Genomic DNA, 18,914 nt, shown 5'->3' with positions numbered 1-18,914 from the left:
CTGTAGTCTCACCAGGCTCCTCTGTCCATGGATTCTCCAGGCAAGAATACTGGACTGGGTTACCATTCCCATCTCCAGAAGATCTTCCAGACCCAGGGATCAGACCTGGGTCTCCTGCATGTAGGAGGATTCTTTACTGTTTGAGCTAACAGGAAAGACCACAAAGGATCATTTCAGTTCAGTTCAGTCGCTCAGTCATGTCTGACTCTTTGCGACCCCATGAATAGCAGCACGCCAGGCCTCCCTGTCCATCACCAACTCCCGGAATTTACCCAAACTCATGTCCATTGAGTTGGTGATGCCATTCAACCATCTCATCCTCTGTCGTCCCCGTCTCCTCTTGCCCCCAGTCCCTCCCAGCATCAGGGTCTTTTCCAATGAGTCAACTCTTTGCATGAGGTGGCCAAAGTACTGGAGTTTCAGCTTCAGCATCAGTCCTTCCAATGAACACCCAGGACTGATCTCCTTTAGGATGGACTGGTTGTATCTCCTTGCAGTCCAAGGGACTCTCAAGAATCTTCTCCAACACCACAGTTCAAAAGCATCAATTTTTCAGCACTCAGCCTTCTTCACAGTCCAACTCTCACATCCATACATGACCACTGGAAAAACCATAGCCTTGACTAAATGGACCTTTGTTGGCCAAGTAATGTCTCTGCTCTTTAATAAGCTATCTAGTTTGGTCATAACTTTCCTTCCAAGGAGTAAGCGTCTTTTAATTTCATGGCTGGAATCACCATTTGCAGTTCTTCAAAAGAAGAACCATAGAAACAGTGGCATGAGCAGGAACGAATCCAGCACACTTTTGCCACTTTGTCTCACCTGTCCCTAAATATGAACCCACTTCTGCTCTAGGAAAGGCTCCCCCATCTTGAACTCCTCCTCTCTGTCTGCCCACAAGACTCACAAATGCATGTTTTATGATGTTTGGGTTTGTTCACGTTTTTCACCTGAGTGACATGGTTTTCAATAATATATAATCTCACTCTATTTGTTTCCTGCCATTCTGAACCACATGCCTGTACTTTGCATGTTACTTTTACCTCTGGGAATGGAATTGTTGGCAATCATTTCAAGAAAGTCATACCATCATCTTCTGTAATATTGGTATGCCTTCATCTCTATTCCTTTGATTCCCTCTCAATAGTTTTCCCTTCTACTCTGCTCTCTCCAGTATAGTACTAGGGGAAGTATAAGAAATACAAAGCTTTTCTGTCATAAATTTAAACAAACAAAATTCACCAGTTTTTGAAATTTTGATACTCAGTATTTCTGATCAGATTACAAACCACAGTCACATATATCAAAAGGCAGCACTGCTGGTGCCTGCATGCATGCATCCCTGTGCTGCTGCTGAGGCAAATAATTAGACAGGTGCATTTCTCATGATCTAAAGATCCACATGGGGTTGATTCTACTTTTTCCACATACGAGGCCAAAGAACTGAGGCCTCATTTAAGTAACTTTCCTACATTTCCTTAGCCCTTTTCCATTTGCTTTCTGAAAAGCAGATCATCATCCAATTCAAATATAATTATAACACAAATTAGCCAGTGATAACTGAAAAATTAATCATTATGAAATGAAACTATTTTCATCTTATAGATTGTTCCAGCCAGCTTTCATTGAGTTTCACATACCACTTTCAAAAATAGAAATTAAATTGAAAATGTAATGTAACCCACTTCTAAATCAATTTGTCTTTTCCGATAGAGCTCAACTCAAAGTCATCCAACTTTCCACGGCAGAATAAGGAAGACCTGCTCTGGATAATGTTCATGTGGAAACATACTTGATTTACAAGCAACGACTTGTAATCACCATTCCAAAGGACAAAGTTCACTATTGATCAGTTAACTTACTTTAAGTAACACATAGTTCTTAAAAAGCTCTAAACAAATTGCCCTTCAACTTCAAAGCATGGATGAGATTTCTTCCATAACTGTCACCTCTCCAACATAGTTTAGATTTTCTCTGATAAGCCATCAATGTGTGGGAAAGATGTTACTGTTTGGTGATTGGACTAAAGTTCCCTGGAAACATCAGAATTGTTATACACAGAATGAATGATTTTTCTAATTATGAGACAGCAGTAAATCTAGGAAAACACAGAGGCCTTATTTATTCCATCTTGGAGGCACCCCATGTTACTCAACATCTTGCAGAAGAATTCCTGTGATGTGCTAAAAACCTCATGGTAACCAAATGTCAGCTGAGTTAGCTCGGTTTGATGTATAGGAAGCCTTTCATGTTTAGGACACCAGAGGGTTGCTATGGCAACTGAAACAAAAGAAATTCTGAAAAATCATCTTTTCCACAGCCATCAAACACATTCAAAAGTAAAAGAACTGTATTATTCCAACGTTGACATTTGCATTCATTTGCAGCAAATCTCTGAATTAAAGTGGGAATTATTCATTTCTAGGTTTAAAAGAGCAGGTTTCCCTCTGTAAACACTGGCAGTGACAACTAAGAATTCTTTCAAGATCTGAAGTTCATTTACATGTACAGCAGTGTTTTAGTAATTACATTAAATCTACTTTAACAACAACAGGAGAAAAAAACAATGTAAATCAAACCTAATAGCTTGTGCTCAGATTCCTCTGAAGTTTGGATCTGAAATAGTAATAAACTCTGCCTTTGTGATTCTATTTCATACAGTACTAGAGCCAACCATGAACCCTCCCCAACGCCAATGCTAATAAATCTCTCTTCCAGGGACAGGGGAATTTTCTGATCATTGGCTGCATTTCAAGAAAACACTAGGAAACAGATTCAAGTTAGGGATGGTTATAGCCCATGCTAAATATTTTTTTAATTCTTTTTTAATTGAATAGAATGCACTTCAGTCAATCTATAAAATTTTCAAGCCACAGAATGCCCTCGCTGGCTGAGCCATGCCTCTGGATGGAAGAAACATTCCTTCAAGGTCTGCTCTAACCACCTCCTCTCCCAAGAGAAAAACAGATTAGAAAAACAGCAACCCTCAAGAGCAGTTGGCTGGCTGTGTTTCTGGGCTTTCCATTCTCTGCATTTACCATCATATCCTATTCCTGTATATGGTATGTGGATTTGGCTGAGTTAATATAATAAAATGAAATGGAATAACCATGAGCAAAAAAAAAATCTATTATTTTAACTTAGTCACAACTATGCTTTCACATATTTGATAAGTTTACCACACATCATGCAATGAGATAAATATGTTAACAAAATCAGGCTGGCAGCCTTTTCTCTAATCCTTCACTAAAGTGAAAAGCTTTGGTGTCAATGGAAAAAAATCTACTATTACAATCTAGTTATGAATTAACTATATTTTTTAAGTGAAGTTACAAATCATCTAGCTTTCCTCCATCTCAGGGAATGGGAAACAGTCATTTTTTTAATTTATTTTACTACCTGTATATCTCCCTTGGAGATTATTTCTGACCAGATATATAGGTGTGCACACTAACACACACATTCAAATTTGTGGATTTTCTATACCACCTGTGCAAAGCCATAAAATTATAAAGAATTTAGCTACACACTTGGCCTAGAAAAGTCATTACCCAATAGAATGTTTGCTGTGATGTTAAAATGTGCATTTTATTTTCTAAAATTTTATAATATATTATTCATAGTAAAAATGCATTAATCTTTAGAGGCAACATTTTGACAAAGTGTAAGTACATTTATAAAGTAAGAAATGCAAAAGAATATCAGAAGTTTAAAAAGTATAAGCAGAAGTAAAACTACTAAATTATTTTCAAGATATTCCTTATAAGGGAGAAATGTTCGCAAATATAAACAATCTACAACTATTCTATAAAAAAGCAAAAGCTCCAAAGCCGATCCTTTAAAACTCCTAGAAGAGCAATCTATGTTGAAAGCCTATAGAAAGCGCATGAGAAAGAGAACTTAAAGGTCAAAAAAAAAAAAGGACAAATTTCTCAGAAATTCTGAATGTTGCTCCAGGTATAAAGATCACATGCTTTCATTGTTTGGACTGTGTCCCCGTAATTAAGGCAATTTCCATTTCCATCTCTTATTATTTTCAAAATTTTAGAGTAACCAGTCAACATCTTTGATATACTTACAAAAGCTGTATCTTTAGATATCAGTTCTAAACTGAATGTTGTTTCCCCTTGATGAATTTTATATATGTGGAGTATTTTCCAGATCCCAAAGCATTTCACTTAACACCCTACCATGTGATCTCCACAATAACTCTGGGAGAAAGGGGAAAAAATGGTCATCCCCTCTTTATAGATGGATAAACTCAGGTTCAGAGGGGTTAAGAGGTTATTTCAAAGTCACATGGTAGCCAAACCAGGACTTGTCGAATAATCAGTACTTTGCACACTGGGATTTAATCTTTCATTTAAACCCTCTTCTAAAAACAAATTTCACAAAGTATTGGATTAAACCCTTGATCACTATTAGAGACAAAACTTTGATTAGACTGTTTTTGTCAATTAGCTTTTATTTCTTACCTAAGTCTTAAAGTTATAATCAACACTGCCTCTTGTAGATCTCACCCTTGTGAATTACAACATCTATCGTCCCCAAGCTCTTGGATCCACGAAATCTGATATGGATATTTGCCTAATATCACTGTGATCTCACATGACAAAAGATATTTCATTTTCTTCCTACAATTATTTTAAATAAGGCATAGAAAAGGTGGTGATAACAAAAGAAAACCCAACCTCCCATTTAGGCCCCAGCTACAGAACTGCATCATCATTTTAACCATCCACTGATACTGCCTTTCAACACTACAATCCATTTCATTGTAGTTAAGTTAAATTTGTGCTTTCTCTCTCTCATATGACTTACTTTCTGGTTATGGTGAGTCAAATCTAAGCTGCCATTACAGTTCAAAAGAGCCTAAGAAATATGAAGCCCTCCGACAATGAACTCTAGAGAACCAAGGAAACAGATCCAGTCTTGTTGATGGTTCTTACTAAGTACTGCATTAACTTTTAACTTCTAACACAGAACTGAATTTTAGAAGTCATTCAGAAAACAAACAGTAACTTGGATTCTCATATTTCTCAAGCTTTTATAAATGCTTATAGGCACAGTCAGAGAAGACTCTTGAGGGTCCCTTGGACTGCAAGGAGATCCAACCAGTCCATCCTAAAGGAAATCAATCCTGAATATTTATTGGAAGGACTGATGCTAAAGCTGAAACTCCAATACTTTGGCCACCTGATGTGAAGAACTGACTCATTGGAAAAGACCCTGATGCTAGGAAAGATTGAAGGTGGGAGGAGAAGGGTACGACAGAGGATGAGATGGTTGGATGGCGTCACCAACTCAATGGACATGAGTTTGAGTAGGTTCTGGGAGTTGGTGATGGACAGGGAGGCCTGGTATACTGCAGTCCACGGGGTCACAAAGAGTCGGACACAACTGAGCGACTGAACTGATACTGATATTGATAGGCACGGTGCAGGAGAAGATGTTATTAGTCAGAAAAGGGCTCCTGTCTGCTCCTCGGTGATAAACCAACCACGTTATCTCAGGCAAGCCAAACCCTCTTGCTCCATTAATGTTTCCCCCGTCCACTCTGAGAGTCACACACCCATTCTCCAACCTATGGCATAATAGACACATTTCTACAGCCTTACTACACACTCAGCTCCCCAGTACACTGCTTCCCAATCAAATTTAATTTTTCTGGTAGCCTACATCTCTGAATAAGAAGCGGTTTTATGACTACTTATGTTTCAATACAAATTCCTTTTAAGAGAAAAGATGGCACACACTCAGATTTCGTTCTCTGAAAACATTTTAAGCTTCCTAAGCACAGTCACAAGCAAACTCAGAGACTTCTATGACAGTAATCACCTTCAAGTGTTGTTCCTTCTCCAAAAAGGGCATCTCCAGCTCCAGAGGCGTACAAGGCTGTCACAGACAAGGCGTACGGCGTCCCTTCGTTTAACCCCCTCAGGACGGTACTTGCTGAGTCTCCCTTCACAGTGACCTCCTGAGTGTCACCTCCTGCCACCGGTGTGTATGTGATGAGATACTGTTTCACCTTTCCTGGTGCCCCCGTCCAAGCCAGTTTCATCGTTGATGTCGTAGGGTCAGAAACTCGTAAATCCCTCGGCTTCCCTCTAACTTCATTAAAGAAACAACAACATCAAAACTCATTATTTAATAAAACGACTTAAAAACATTTTGATGCTATATATATATATATATATATATATATATATATAAAATCAATTGCCATGCCCTCCTCCAGGAGATCTTCCCCACCCAGAGATCAAACCTGCATCTCTCACATCTCCTGCATTGACACGCAGGTTCTTTACGGTAGTGCCACCTGGGAAACCCATATCTATCTATCTATCTATTGATAGATATGTAATCAAATTTACATCCTGGGTGAGATTATAACTATTGTAACGGCTGACTAGTCAACAGAGTTTAAGCATCTCTAAATTGGGCCCTATGTGTTAGCAGAAACAAAGCAAAAGCCATCCAATTTCTCTTCTGAACAGAAGTCACACAGGTTAAAGTCTTCCATGCTAGAATCTTTCATGTGAAAAAACTACAACATTTCCTCTAAAACTGGAACAAAGCACTACAAAATGTATATATGCTGATTAGTAACACAATGAAGACTTTTAACTCCTCTAAGAAATAGTCAATAAAAAGACTTTGTTGGAGGAAAGCTAGGAACATCTAAATGTGATGCCCATGAAATATGTTAATTGATAAAAATGATAAATAGTGCTGTCTCTAGAAAAATATGAGAGGAAACGAGCCTCGGTTCCAGTCAGGGGTTGCCCATCCCTTTGCAACTGTGATGTTTGGCTTTTCATGACTTTCTTGGTAATGGGGCCATGTGGTCTCTGAAGGGTCTCAAGGCTCCCAACTCTCCAGGTACACATCCCCCAGCTGCTTTAACTCAAAAAAATATAAGGATGAAGCATCACTGGGTCATTTTTTTTTTTTTTTTTTTGGTGCCCAATACAAAGAGCCCTAGATCCCCAACTGGAAAGAATAAGGGTAGTAACTTCTCCAATGGAAGAGAAGAAGAGGGCAGGTGGAGAGGGTCTTTGCAGGACAGACTAATTAGCTAGGCTGCACCAGGACAGGAATCATGAAGCAGTCAGCGTCTGCAGGAGGGCAACAAACTCACATTCACTGCTTATTAACAACATTCAGTTTCCTTAGCCTCAATATTTTTGCAACACTAAGATAATAAAAGTAACAACTTCATAGGTCCTATGCAGGGATTAAGTGAGAGAATACATGAAATGCTCTGCACAGAAGCTGATGTGAATGAGTGCTTAATGGTGGTGGTGGTTTAGTCTCTCAGTTGAGTCTGACTCTTGTGACCCGTGGACTATAGTCCAGTAGGATCCTCTGTCCATGGGATTTCCCAGGCAAGAATATTGGAGTGGGTTCCCATTTCCTACTCCAGATACTTAATAACTGCTCATTATTGCTGACATGGAATTATTATTATGTTTTTAAAACTTTAAAGACAAGGAATAAAATGAAAAATACATATGCCTTAATTTTTATTCATGAAATGATACATTAAATATTAATAACTTGCAACTAATATCAGAATCTATCCTGGAAGCCTAATCATTCCATTTAAATAAAAACAGGTGAGTATTTTTAGATCTTCCTGAAGAAATAACAGGTAATCTGTCTGAATGGTGCATAATGTGATTTTTAATCCCTAGTCATCATCCAATTTATAATAGAATATTTAATAACATTATATTAAAAGAATATTTAGACTGTATCATACAACTCAGGTTTCTGCTGACACCAATAAATGAGGTCTGTGCTGTGCTCAGTCGCTCAGTTATGCCTAACTCTTTGCAACCCATGGACTGTAGCCTGCCTGCCAGGCTCCTCTGTCCATGGGGATTCTTCAGGCAAGAATACTGGAGTGGGTTCCCATGCCCTCCTCCAGGGGATCTTCCCAAGCCAGGGATCTAACCCAGGTCTCCCGTTTTGCAAGCAGATTCTTTACCATCTGAGCTATCAGGAAAGCCCAATAAATGGGGATCACAAGTAAGTCAAATATCTGAGTAAATCAAATCTAATAGGACTAGCATCTTAGATACTCCAGTAATTGAGACAAAGTATCTCATGGCTTGTAGTGTCTGAATAGTTGTCCAAAGTGTCTCCTAGTCTAAGATTTCAGTTGTTATCAAATAATGAGCATATTTCGTCTACCTTCTTCAGTGGCTGCATTTCCAGTCAACGGAGACCCGGGTCCTGAGAAATATTCAGGAATTACAGATACTTCATATTTTGTGTCTGGAGTCAGGTTCTCCAGCGTTCTCCTCCTCTGATTGGCTGGAGTGGTAACTTCTTTGCTTTCTCCACCAGCAACAGGTCTATAAATAATTCGGTACCTTAAGACTCTCCCCGGAGCTTGAGTCCAGGTAATTTTAAAGCTATCCGTAGTCTCATCTGTCACCTTTAGGTTTCGAGGTGCTCCTTTCACTAAAATTTAAAAAATATTAAGTTGATTGATTATATGTGAAGAATAAAAAGTTAGTTTTTGATCACTAAGTTAACAGCATTTCTCTAAGCAAATCCATGAGCATTTTTTGACAAACATCGTGGCTCCGGAACTCATTTGGCCAGATATTAACTACATTCTGAAATGGCAAACGCACTACAACACCCAGAAAGAAACTGAGCACTGTCAACTGTTTAATCAAATAAAGAGGTATATAACAGTAAACTTTTAAAATCATACTCTTTAAAATTGCAAATTAATATTGACACAAAATCAAAAATAAAGACAATCTGTTTCTTCAAGTACAAGTAACAAGGCTTTCACTCTTACTAGATTTTCTCAAAAAAGCAGGAAACTAATACCGAACACTGACGTCTATCATATTCACCCACTTGAACAAACTGTCTTATCCAATCAGTCACACCGCTAACTTTTTTATCTGCACAGTCATTTGACTTGAGAATAATTAGACCACACATGCATTAAACCAAACATATTTGTAGGTACTTAATGAATACTAGCTAAATCTAAATCTTGAAGTTAAATTGCAATGTAATTTAAATGAAATTTTCATTAAGTCTTAAATGAAATTTTCATTAAGTCCAAATAAGAACATCACTTGGTTTTGTGGTTTAATGACCTTTTTGTCTAAGAAGTGAATTGTTCATATGGACAACATGGTCAGGAAAGATGAACTAAATCCACTAGGGTAAAACCGCAGTGCACTATATTTGCATGTACCTCTCATGCAATTAGAAGTTTATCTAAATGTCCAAGATATCCAATAGACCACTCCAGGGAGGAAAAGGAATTGCATATCTCAAGAAAAGAAAGCAAACTGAAAATTAATTTGCAATTTGGCAGACCTATATCCATGATTCATTTAATATGGCAAGTAAAAGGGCTATATTAGTCCAAGCAAACAAAACTGATGGATCTGAATACTGGCTCTGAAATTTAATTAACGTGTAATTTTGAGTCTCAGCTTAGCCAACAGCAAAAACATGACTAATTGTAGGGTTATTGAGGTGGTGAAATGAGATAATCCTTGGAAACAATTATCATAGTACCTGACACATAGCAGAAGCTTAATAACTGCTAGTTTAATAAAGACATTGAATCAGACACTTCCTTATTGACAGAAGAAAGTTTAAATCTCAGATTTCACTACAAACAACAGAACTGGAAAGGCGTTACCAAATTCTATTGTAGTAACCCACTGAGGAAAAATTAGAGTGTATCCAAACATAGTTGACTATACTAAAAAACCCTCTAGGTTTCGATTTCTTCTTGAGACAAAGTTCCATCTCCACCCCCAAAGTGCTGAAGAAAAAGGGCCAGGCTCATCAAACCACAATTTGACATTACAGAGAAATCAGCAGAAAGTCAGAAATAGCTAAGTGTGGACTGCTAGGTTATACCATCACAAAATTCATAAGACAAGAAGACACCTTGGGCCATTTAGTCTATCTACTAACCTTCAGGAAGGAATATACCTAAACCATGCACTAAAGAAAACCAATCATATTTGAAAAACTCAAAGATTCTCTAGACCTGCACATGCCTTCCCTGTCAGCAAATACTTCTTTGTTTGTAACTATTTTAAGTTCCTCATGCTGCTGTTTCAGCCTTTTCTATACCCAATAAAAATGGAGAACAACTGATATATCTCATAATATTCACTGTATTTATCTTAAAGAGTAAATATCTGGTGCTAGTCTTCTGACAAGGTTCTTCGGAATACTTTAAATATCAAATGTAGAAAAATGTATCAGAAAGTATTCAACTCTTTCCAGTAAAGCGGACACATCTAAATAAATATCACTTAAAACATCTGGTAAACTTTGTACACCCAGGTTCTTAGCAGATTTATCTACAGTAGCTAAAGGATGAAGCAATCCAAATATTTACTGATGGGTGAAAGTTGGTCTATACATACATTGGAATATCATTCAGTCATAGAAGAAAGAACATTCTGACACATGCTTCCAGCACAGATGAACCCTAAGCCAGTCACAAAATGAGAAATACTGTATGATTCTAGTCATATGGGAACCTAGGGCCATCGAATTCATAGAGACAGAAAGTAAAATGACTGTTGCGGGGGAGGAAGGGGGAGTTGTTTAGGAGTAACAGTGGGAATGAAGAGTTGTTGTTTAACAGGTAGAGAGTTCCAGTTTTGCAAGATAAAGTTCTGGAGACAATGTGGTGATGTTAGCACAACAATATGAATGTACTAATTGCCTCTGAAATGCATACTTTAAAAGGGTTAAAACGGTCACTATAATGTTACTTATAGGTACATTCTACCACAATTTTAAAAAGTCGGTAATATATATCTGTCATCAGAGGTTTGGTAGCTCAGAAGTATTTGAAACATGGGATAGAAAATGCTAGATAAGCAGTATTTCAAGAGCTAATTCCGCAATCATTAATGGTTCTCCGTCTCAACCTCAAATTCATCAAAATAAACATAGGATCTTTTACTTAAAAGCTTTTTCCCTTTTGAAAAAGATTTATGAGTAGCTGTATTTTAAAGGAACTGAATCTTACAAGGGCATTCACAGTGCTGAACTATAAAGCAGATGGTCATTTCCCATGGTGACTCTGTTCTGTGATAAACTATTAGTTTGGGGGAAACAGTGGGGAACCCTCCTCACACCTTCTGCGGTGGTCTCCTCTCCAGCTAAGGGGATACTGAAGCCATCCTCATACTCCGCGGTCACATTGACAAGGTACAGGGTCTCTGGTTTCAAGTTGCTGAGGACCACACTGGTGCTCGAAGCCGGCTCCACCAACGTCACTTCATCATCCCCAGTAGCTTCTTTGTAGGTGATGTGGTACGAAAAAACGTTTTCTCCAGCAGGAGACCAGCTGGTTTTCAAACTGTTGGAAGTCACCTCAGAAAAATTAATATCCTTTGGAGGCACATAAGCTGTTAAGAGAAAAAGAAGGGCACAGTTAAATTTTTTCGATCTACAAAGCAAACACGGACCCAACAGCTACGCATTTTCTGAAATGCCTTCCGTTCTGTTGGGAGAGTGGTCGCTGAGGCCAACGCACTGAATGAGTAGTCCACACAAGACCAGTGAGAAGCAGCCTCTCACTCTCACTCACAGCCCTGCAAAGAGGTCTTGATCATTTGTCTTGATCATTCATAACACTAAGTTATGTTGTTTAATAAAAACAACTACTTAAAAAAAAACTGCATTAGAGTTTTGAGCTTCATAAGGCAAAGCAGCAACAGAATGGTCCTACCCACAACTAGAATATTTAAACAGTATCAGACCTAAGATGAATCATCAAGCAAATGGTTTGACAGATATTTCTGTCATACCATAAATAGATATTTCAAAGTAATAATTTAAAATGCTTTCCTAACAAAAGAATATTTATTAAACCAAATCATAGGAAGATGCAATGTTGAAGGCAAACTCACTGTCCTTAGGGGACATACAATGAAACTGAAGCGACAAGAGAGTGCAAGGTTATTAACAAAAAAGTGGTCTATTTGAATGCCAAATGACCACAAGTGATAAGCGTTATAGCTCTAGAACAGTTACGAAGCTTGATGCAAGAGATGGGACTTTTAATCGAATGTTGAAAAACAGAAATTGACCAAATGAAGAGAAGAGAATAGGGAATTCATTTGTGAGGAATGATGCCCAAAAATGGTCCAGGAAAAAGAATTCAAAGATCCAGGACTATACTGCAGTCACCTTTGATTCAAAGGAACTAGCTCAGCCCTCCACTCAATTCACAGTTATTTAATTGGACATGACAAACGGGCGTGACAAAGCTGGTTCCCGGTCCTACATGACTCTTAAGGTAAACAGCCTTTTCACCAATAAACATCTGACCCATAGTCAGGATAAAGCCATGTCTCAGAGGTAAATGAGCTAAGTTCAGTAGTTTTCAATAATACAGGAAAGTTACTTTTTCCTACAGATAGAATTGACAAAGCAGATTATCCACTATTTTAGAACTCAAAATGCTTTGTTCATGAAGGAATAACTTTTACTTTACAGAGTCTACTAACCTTTTTTCTTTATGGCTGCCAATTCTTGCTCAATTCTAAGGCAGATAGACTGTGTGAGTTCAAAAGATATCCTCTGAAAAGCATCAAAATCTTCCACTGTGAACACATGGGTCTCAGCAGGAGGAGAGGCAATGGCTTCTAGTTCTGAGCGAACAGCATCCTTCACACCAACAGCAAAGATTTCAACATCTGAATTCCTCAGTTTTATAGCCGGGTCTCTGAAAGCATCTGAAGATTTTCCATCTGTGATAAGAATCATGACCTTTGGGACATTGCTTCTTGAACCCTTGCTCGGCACAAATATTTTCTCTCTGACATAAGTCATTGCTTTCCCAGTGTTGGTAGACCCTCCTCGGTAGGGGAAAGTGTTTATTGCTTCAATTATATCTTCAACTTTGGTGAATTTTTTCAGTGTGAATTCGGTATGAGGATCCCGGCTGTACTGGACAAGACTTATCTGTACCCTATTTGGTGAAATCTCAAAACTTTTTACAAGAACTTCCAAAAAGGCCCTAACTTTAACAAAGTTTGCAATCCCAATGCTATAGGAACCATCAACCAAAAACACAATATCGGCTTTTATATCCACACCACGTGAGCATTCTGTAAAAAAGAAAGAAAGCCCATTAAAGTTTGAATATCAATTAATCATTTGAAATAAACAAATTTATAAACAAATATGAATTAATCATAAAAATATAAATACAGCAGTTTCTCTGCATCTTGGGGATGGGAGTGGCTCCAGAACCTCCTTTCCCATTTCAAATTCTGTGGATGCTCAAGTCCACTCTATAAAATGGCACAGGTAGGTTGGCCCTCAAGAGTCACAGATTTCTACATCTGTGGGTTCAAACAACGTCAGACAACACAGGTGGTTGAATCTGTGGATATGGAACCCATGGATATAGAGGGCCAAAGACATCTGGCTTTCTTAGTAAGCAGGCTTCTTTAAAAGAAACTTATTGCAACTGTTTTGTTTAAAAGTAAGTCTGAACCAGAAAGGTATACTATCAAATGGACCACCACACATTTCAAACCCTATTAACTCACCCACTTGAACTTTCATTGGTTGAGTCTTCTCCATTATTGAAACAGGTTCACTGGATGTCAGCCCCTTCATGGCAGAAACACTGATCTGGTACTCTGTGTCTGCTGAGAGGTCACGGACGCTGAGCGTGGTTGTCTGAGGCCCCACACTCAGAGCGTGCTGCCTGCTTCCCGTGGTCATGGGTATGAGGAGAACTTTATAGCCAGTCACTGCACTAGGAGATGGACTCCAGCTTAGCTTAACGTATTTTGACGAGACTTCCGTGGCAATCAAATTTGAAGGAGGTTCAACAACTACAAGACAATAAGCAGAACAGTGATTAAAAACAGTGAGATGCAACCCCATTAATGAGGTCTCTACGTTTACACCTTAATTTTCCCTATTTAAATTAATCATGATCGCATCAGGAAAAGGGCTTCCCAGGTGGTGCTAGTGGTAAAGAACCTGCCTGCCAATGCAGAAGACCTAAGAGACGTAGGTTGGATCCCTAGGTTGGGAAGATCCCCTGGAGGAGGGCATCGCAACCCACTCCAGTATTCTTGCCTGGAGAATCACATGGACAGAGGAGCCTGGCGGGCTACAGTCCATAGGGTTGCAAAGAGTCGGACATGACTGAGCAACTTAGCATGCACATATGCATCACGTGCACGTATCAGGAAAAGTTTCCAGTCCCAGGCCCCCACTTGCACTTGTACCCATCAAACCAGAGATTCAGTACCTTAATTTTAACCCAGGAGATGAGAAGTTTAGGGCAAAGAAATCCTTGAAAAAATTAATAATAGAACATCAGATGCCTAATTCATTTCTGGGACCAAGACCTCCCATTTTGGTTTTGGTATTACATTCATGGGCCTTTATCCTGGAGGAGGGCTGGGCAACCCATTCCAGTATTCTTGCCTGGAGAATCCCCTGGACTGAGGAGCCTGGAAGGCTACAGTCCATGGGGTCACAAAGAGTTGGACATAACTGAAGCGACTTAGCACACACGCATGTCAAGGCCTTTATTCAGGTACCAAAGGAGGAACTTGATAAATATTTGTTAAATCAATGGCTTACTCAATACTTTAGAAATTTTTTCCCTTTTCATAAAAAATTAAGCATAATAATGTAATACTTTAAAGATACTTTATAACATGCCAAGAAAGATAAGAAGTTGGCCGTTCTTAAATGACAGGTTCTTATAATTTTAAATAATTGTATTTCCACTTCATTCAAGGTTTAGAAGAAAAAGTTCAGCTATGTTCAGAATGCCACCAAACAGAGGTGAAACCACGGTGTACAACATGCAGATTGATAAGCAAATACTGATCATCTAAAAATGTTCTATCCTCAGTCGATGTAGAACATAGTCATGTACTTAGCTAAAAACAAAGTATCTTAAGCTATTTCAGACCAAATCTTCGAAGTTTTAGATCTGTCAGTGGAATCTATTTCCCAGAAGATATGGTTCTGTTTTTATAAGTCAGCCTGAGACACTGGGTGATAAAACATACACAAGGTTACTCACTGTCTTCTCTGAAAGGCAATCAGACATAGTCCATAAAAATGATGTCTAAAGAAATGAGAAATAATGGGAGGACAGGAATAGACACGCCAACTGGAAGCCTGGGCAAATCCCTGGACTGATGCAGAGACAGTGAGGGGACAGAAGTCACAGGGAATCACCAGCAACAGAGAGGAGACCCCAAAGTTAAAACTGTGGATGCCTGGGATGAAGCCCACGTCCCCTGCCAGGGAGGGTGTGAACAGGGGCAGAACCAAAGTTGGCTTAACCTCACACATGCACCCTAGTGAGGATGAAAACTCAAATGTTTTAAAAGACTGAGGAAGAGAAGATGACCAGGGGAAAGTCAGGCGGGGGTGGATTTTGTAACAATACAGGGCAAAAAATCACAGACATTAGGCAGTAAAACAAAGAAAGAGATTCAGAGCCCATGAGGTAATAAAAAGGAGTTCTGAAACTGAATTACAGCCCATGAACACTGCCAAAATGCTTGGGGTTTGGAGATGAAAGATTCTACATGATTGAAGATGGAGTTATTTAGAACTTATCTTGAATCAGTTGTCAATTCTCAGGCTGAGAGGAGAACAATCATGGAAACTGTGATTTTTTAATGCCCCAAAGGATGTTTATGAAATGTTTTTCTCTCTCTCCCATGTATTTAAAAGAAATGACTGATAAATGGGGACATTTTGCAAAAGTGGGAGGATCAAACTGACTACTCTTTGAAATATTCTTAAGAGCTTTGAAAACACTATGCAATTTATGGTGATAGAAAACTCTTTGCCACTGAATTGAAACAGCGCTGTGATGAGTTTAAGTTGCAGAGTGCTAAGCTAAATGTCCCCCTGCTTGTAAAACCACAAATGCTCTCGAATAATGGAAAAGGTGAACACATGGGAACACCCAACAATTCACTCACCTTCTTCTCCGCTGACCAGTTCACCGAGCTGTTCATCCACACCTGAGCACACCTGGGAGATGATCTCATTCTGAATATCCACAATGGCATCGAAGTTGGCCACATTGAAAACATGATTGAGAGAAGGTGTGGAGGCAATTTGTTTGAGTTCTTTTGCATCTGCAGCTTTGATGCCTTTGAAAAAGAAGAGACATGGATAACCAATGGGGACCTCCTGTATGGTACATGGAACTCTGCTCAATGTTATATGGCAGTCTGGATGGAAGGGGAGTTTGGGGGGAAAGTGGATACATGTATATGTATGGTTGAATCCCTTTACTATTCACCTGAAACTATCACAACATTGTTAATCAGCAATACCCCAATACAAAATAAAGTTTTTAAAAAAGGGAGTAGGATATTTGAAGGGGCTTTCTTTCAAAAGTGGCTAAAACAAAAGAATCCACCTGCAACGCAGGAAACCCGGGTTCGATCCTGGGTCAGGAAGGTTCCCTGGAGAAGGGAATGACAACCCACTCCAGTATTCTTGCTCAGAGAATCCCATGGTCAGAGGAGCCTGGTGGGCTACAGTCCATTGGGTCACAAAGAGTAGGACCCGAGTGAGCAATTAACACATACACACACATACAGGATCTTTGAAAAGGGAAGTGGGTCAAATCAAGGAAGTTCTTTGCTTTCTTAGTCTTTCCCAAGTGAAGACATTTTCAAATCCTTGTTCAGTCATAAACGGGAATTGCTTTGTTTCCCAACGAGTGTGCAACTGTTGAAAGGACAAAAATGGTTGAATGACATTTTCTCATTTCACATAATGTGGCCACAGAGGCAAATGAGTGGTCGGTAAGACAGAGTGGGCTCTCATGCCAACCACGCCATCATTTGTCCCTGCTGCCATCTGTGAAGATAATATTTTTTTCTTCCAGAGTCCTGAATGAGCTGGAGCCCTCTGAATTCTTCAAGCGTTACATAATAGAGGAAACACATATAAAACACTTAATGATAATACAAGGAGGACCTTTATGAGAACTACTGGCCCAGAATTCTTTGAAAAGCAGAGGGTTGACAAGGAATGTGAATATCGCCTTATTTAATACATATGCAGCTCTAATGCCTTTTTTAAAAAGAAGGGACATGGATAACCAATGGGGACCTACTGTGTAGCACATGGAACTCTGCTCAATGTTATATGGCAGACTGGAAGGGGAGTTTGGGGGAGAATGGATACATGTACATGTATGACTGAATCCCTTTACTATTCACCTGAAACTATCACATTGTTCATCAGCTATACACCAATGCAAAATAAAAAAGTTTTTTTTAAAAAAAGGGATGTGTTACATGAAAGAAATAGACAAGCAGAATTTTACTCAAAACTGATTTGGATTAACACTACACTATAAGATGCAGTAAACCTGGCTGTCCTTCCTTGAGGAAGGATCCTTTTTGAGGAATCAAGCCTTCATCTTCTGAGCATGAAGTAGTAAAGTAGTTCTAAAAGGAAAACACTTCACCAAACTTGACCTACCCAAAGAGAACACTTCAACCCCAATATTTCGAAGCTCTCTTGCTGGAATTTCCACTTCGTCCTGGGATTTGCCATCTGTAATGATAATCGCCACTTTGGGAAAGCCAACTCTTGCCCCAGCAGATTCCTTGAACGTATTTTTAATTAAGTAATCAATGGCTTCCCCTGAAATGAAAAAGAGATACATTCAGTCACTCCGCACGATACAATTTTACTAAAATCAAAAACTGTGAGATTGCTTTCAAAATTATTTAACATATGATCATTTGTGCAGCCCATCATTCCTTTCCCAAACATACACTTCGCGTACTGTAAACAAAACTAAATTTGTAAAAAAAATACCTGTCATTGTGTTGCCACCTTTGTATGGGATTTTTTTAATTGCAGCGAGCAGGTCTTCCTGTTGGTAGTACTGATTTAAGTTAAATTCCGTCCTCGTGTCAGAGCTATACTGAACAACTCCAACCCTTGTCTTCTCTTCCCCAATGTCAAAAGCAGACACGAGAGCAGCAATGAAGTCTAAGATGTACTTGAAATTGTTTCTTCCCACACTCCATGAGCCATCCACAAGGAAAACTAAATCGGTCCAGGCACTGACAGAACATTCTGAAATATATGTGATACGTTTTTTTAAATGACACGCCATTAAATCTATCTAGCATTAAGGAATACAAACTAACATTGCAAAAATGTTGGCTCCTAAAATTATTTCGTTCATTAGGACATTTCATATCATTCTTCCCCACAAGTGACAAGCACAAAAGAACACAAAATTTTATTGGCACACATTTTCGGGCAGGTTCCCAGATGGCGCTAGTGCTAAAGAACCCACCTCCCAAGGCAAGAGACAATGAGACAAGGGTTCAATCCCTGGGTGGGGAAGATCCCCTGGAGGAGGGCATGGCAACCAACTCCAGTATTCTTGCCTGGTCTGGCAAGCTACAGTCTATAGAATCACAGAGAGTCAGACATGACTGAAGCAACTTAACACACACACACACAGAAGCATTTTCAGTACCTTCATGAAGATGCATTTCTACAACTATGTCTTTAAACTGTCATAGAAGACATTGTGCAAGACAAGATGAAAAGATATATGACTGATTCTCCAAGAGTCTGTGAGCCAAGCATTTGTGTTGTTGACTTATCTATTTTTGTAACTATATCCTCACTCTTTTTTGCAAGTAAAAATTACATAAAATATCTAGGAGGCATACAAAAGAAATATAAGCAAAGTGTTTTCATTCTTGGTACTTTTAGATCAATACACACAAAACAGGAACTTCCCAGATGGTCCAGTGGCTAAGACCCTACATTACCGATACAGGGGGCCTGGGTTCCATCTCTAATCAGGGGACCAGATCCCACATGCCGCAATTAAGATCTGGTGC

General features: G+C 39.0%; 1 protein-coding gene across 1 annotated transcript in view; it reads right to left on the bottom strand.

Annotated features, from left to right (window-relative positions):
• COL12A1 (collagen type XII alpha 1 chain) overlaps positions 1-18,914 on the bottom strand; it is a 115,571-nt gene that overhangs the window by 82,400 nt on the left and 14,257 nt on the right. Inside the window, 8 exon segments of the mRNA XM_070480790.1 lie at positions 5,839-6,111; positions 8,200-8,472; positions 11,154-11,426; positions 12,531-13,133; positions 13,581-13,871; positions 16,002-16,175; positions 17,524-17,688; positions 17,866-18,129. Coding sequence (XP_070336891.1) covers positions 5,839-6,111; positions 8,200-8,472; positions 11,154-11,426; positions 12,531-13,133; positions 13,581-13,871; positions 16,002-16,175; positions 17,524-17,688; positions 17,866-18,129 — 2,316 coding nt within the window.

The sequence above is a fragment of the Odocoileus virginianus genome, chromosome 19 (assembly GCF_023699985.2).
Source record: "Odocoileus virginianus isolate 20LAN1187 ecotype Illinois chromosome 19, Ovbor_1.2, whole genome shotgun sequence".
In the NCBI taxonomy this organism is placed as follows: Eukaryota; Metazoa; Chordata; class Mammalia; order Artiodactyla; family Cervidae; genus Odocoileus; species Odocoileus virginianus.
The sequence above is the reverse complement of the archived record's forward strand: the minus strand, read 5'-3'. Positions and strand labels throughout refer to the sequence as shown.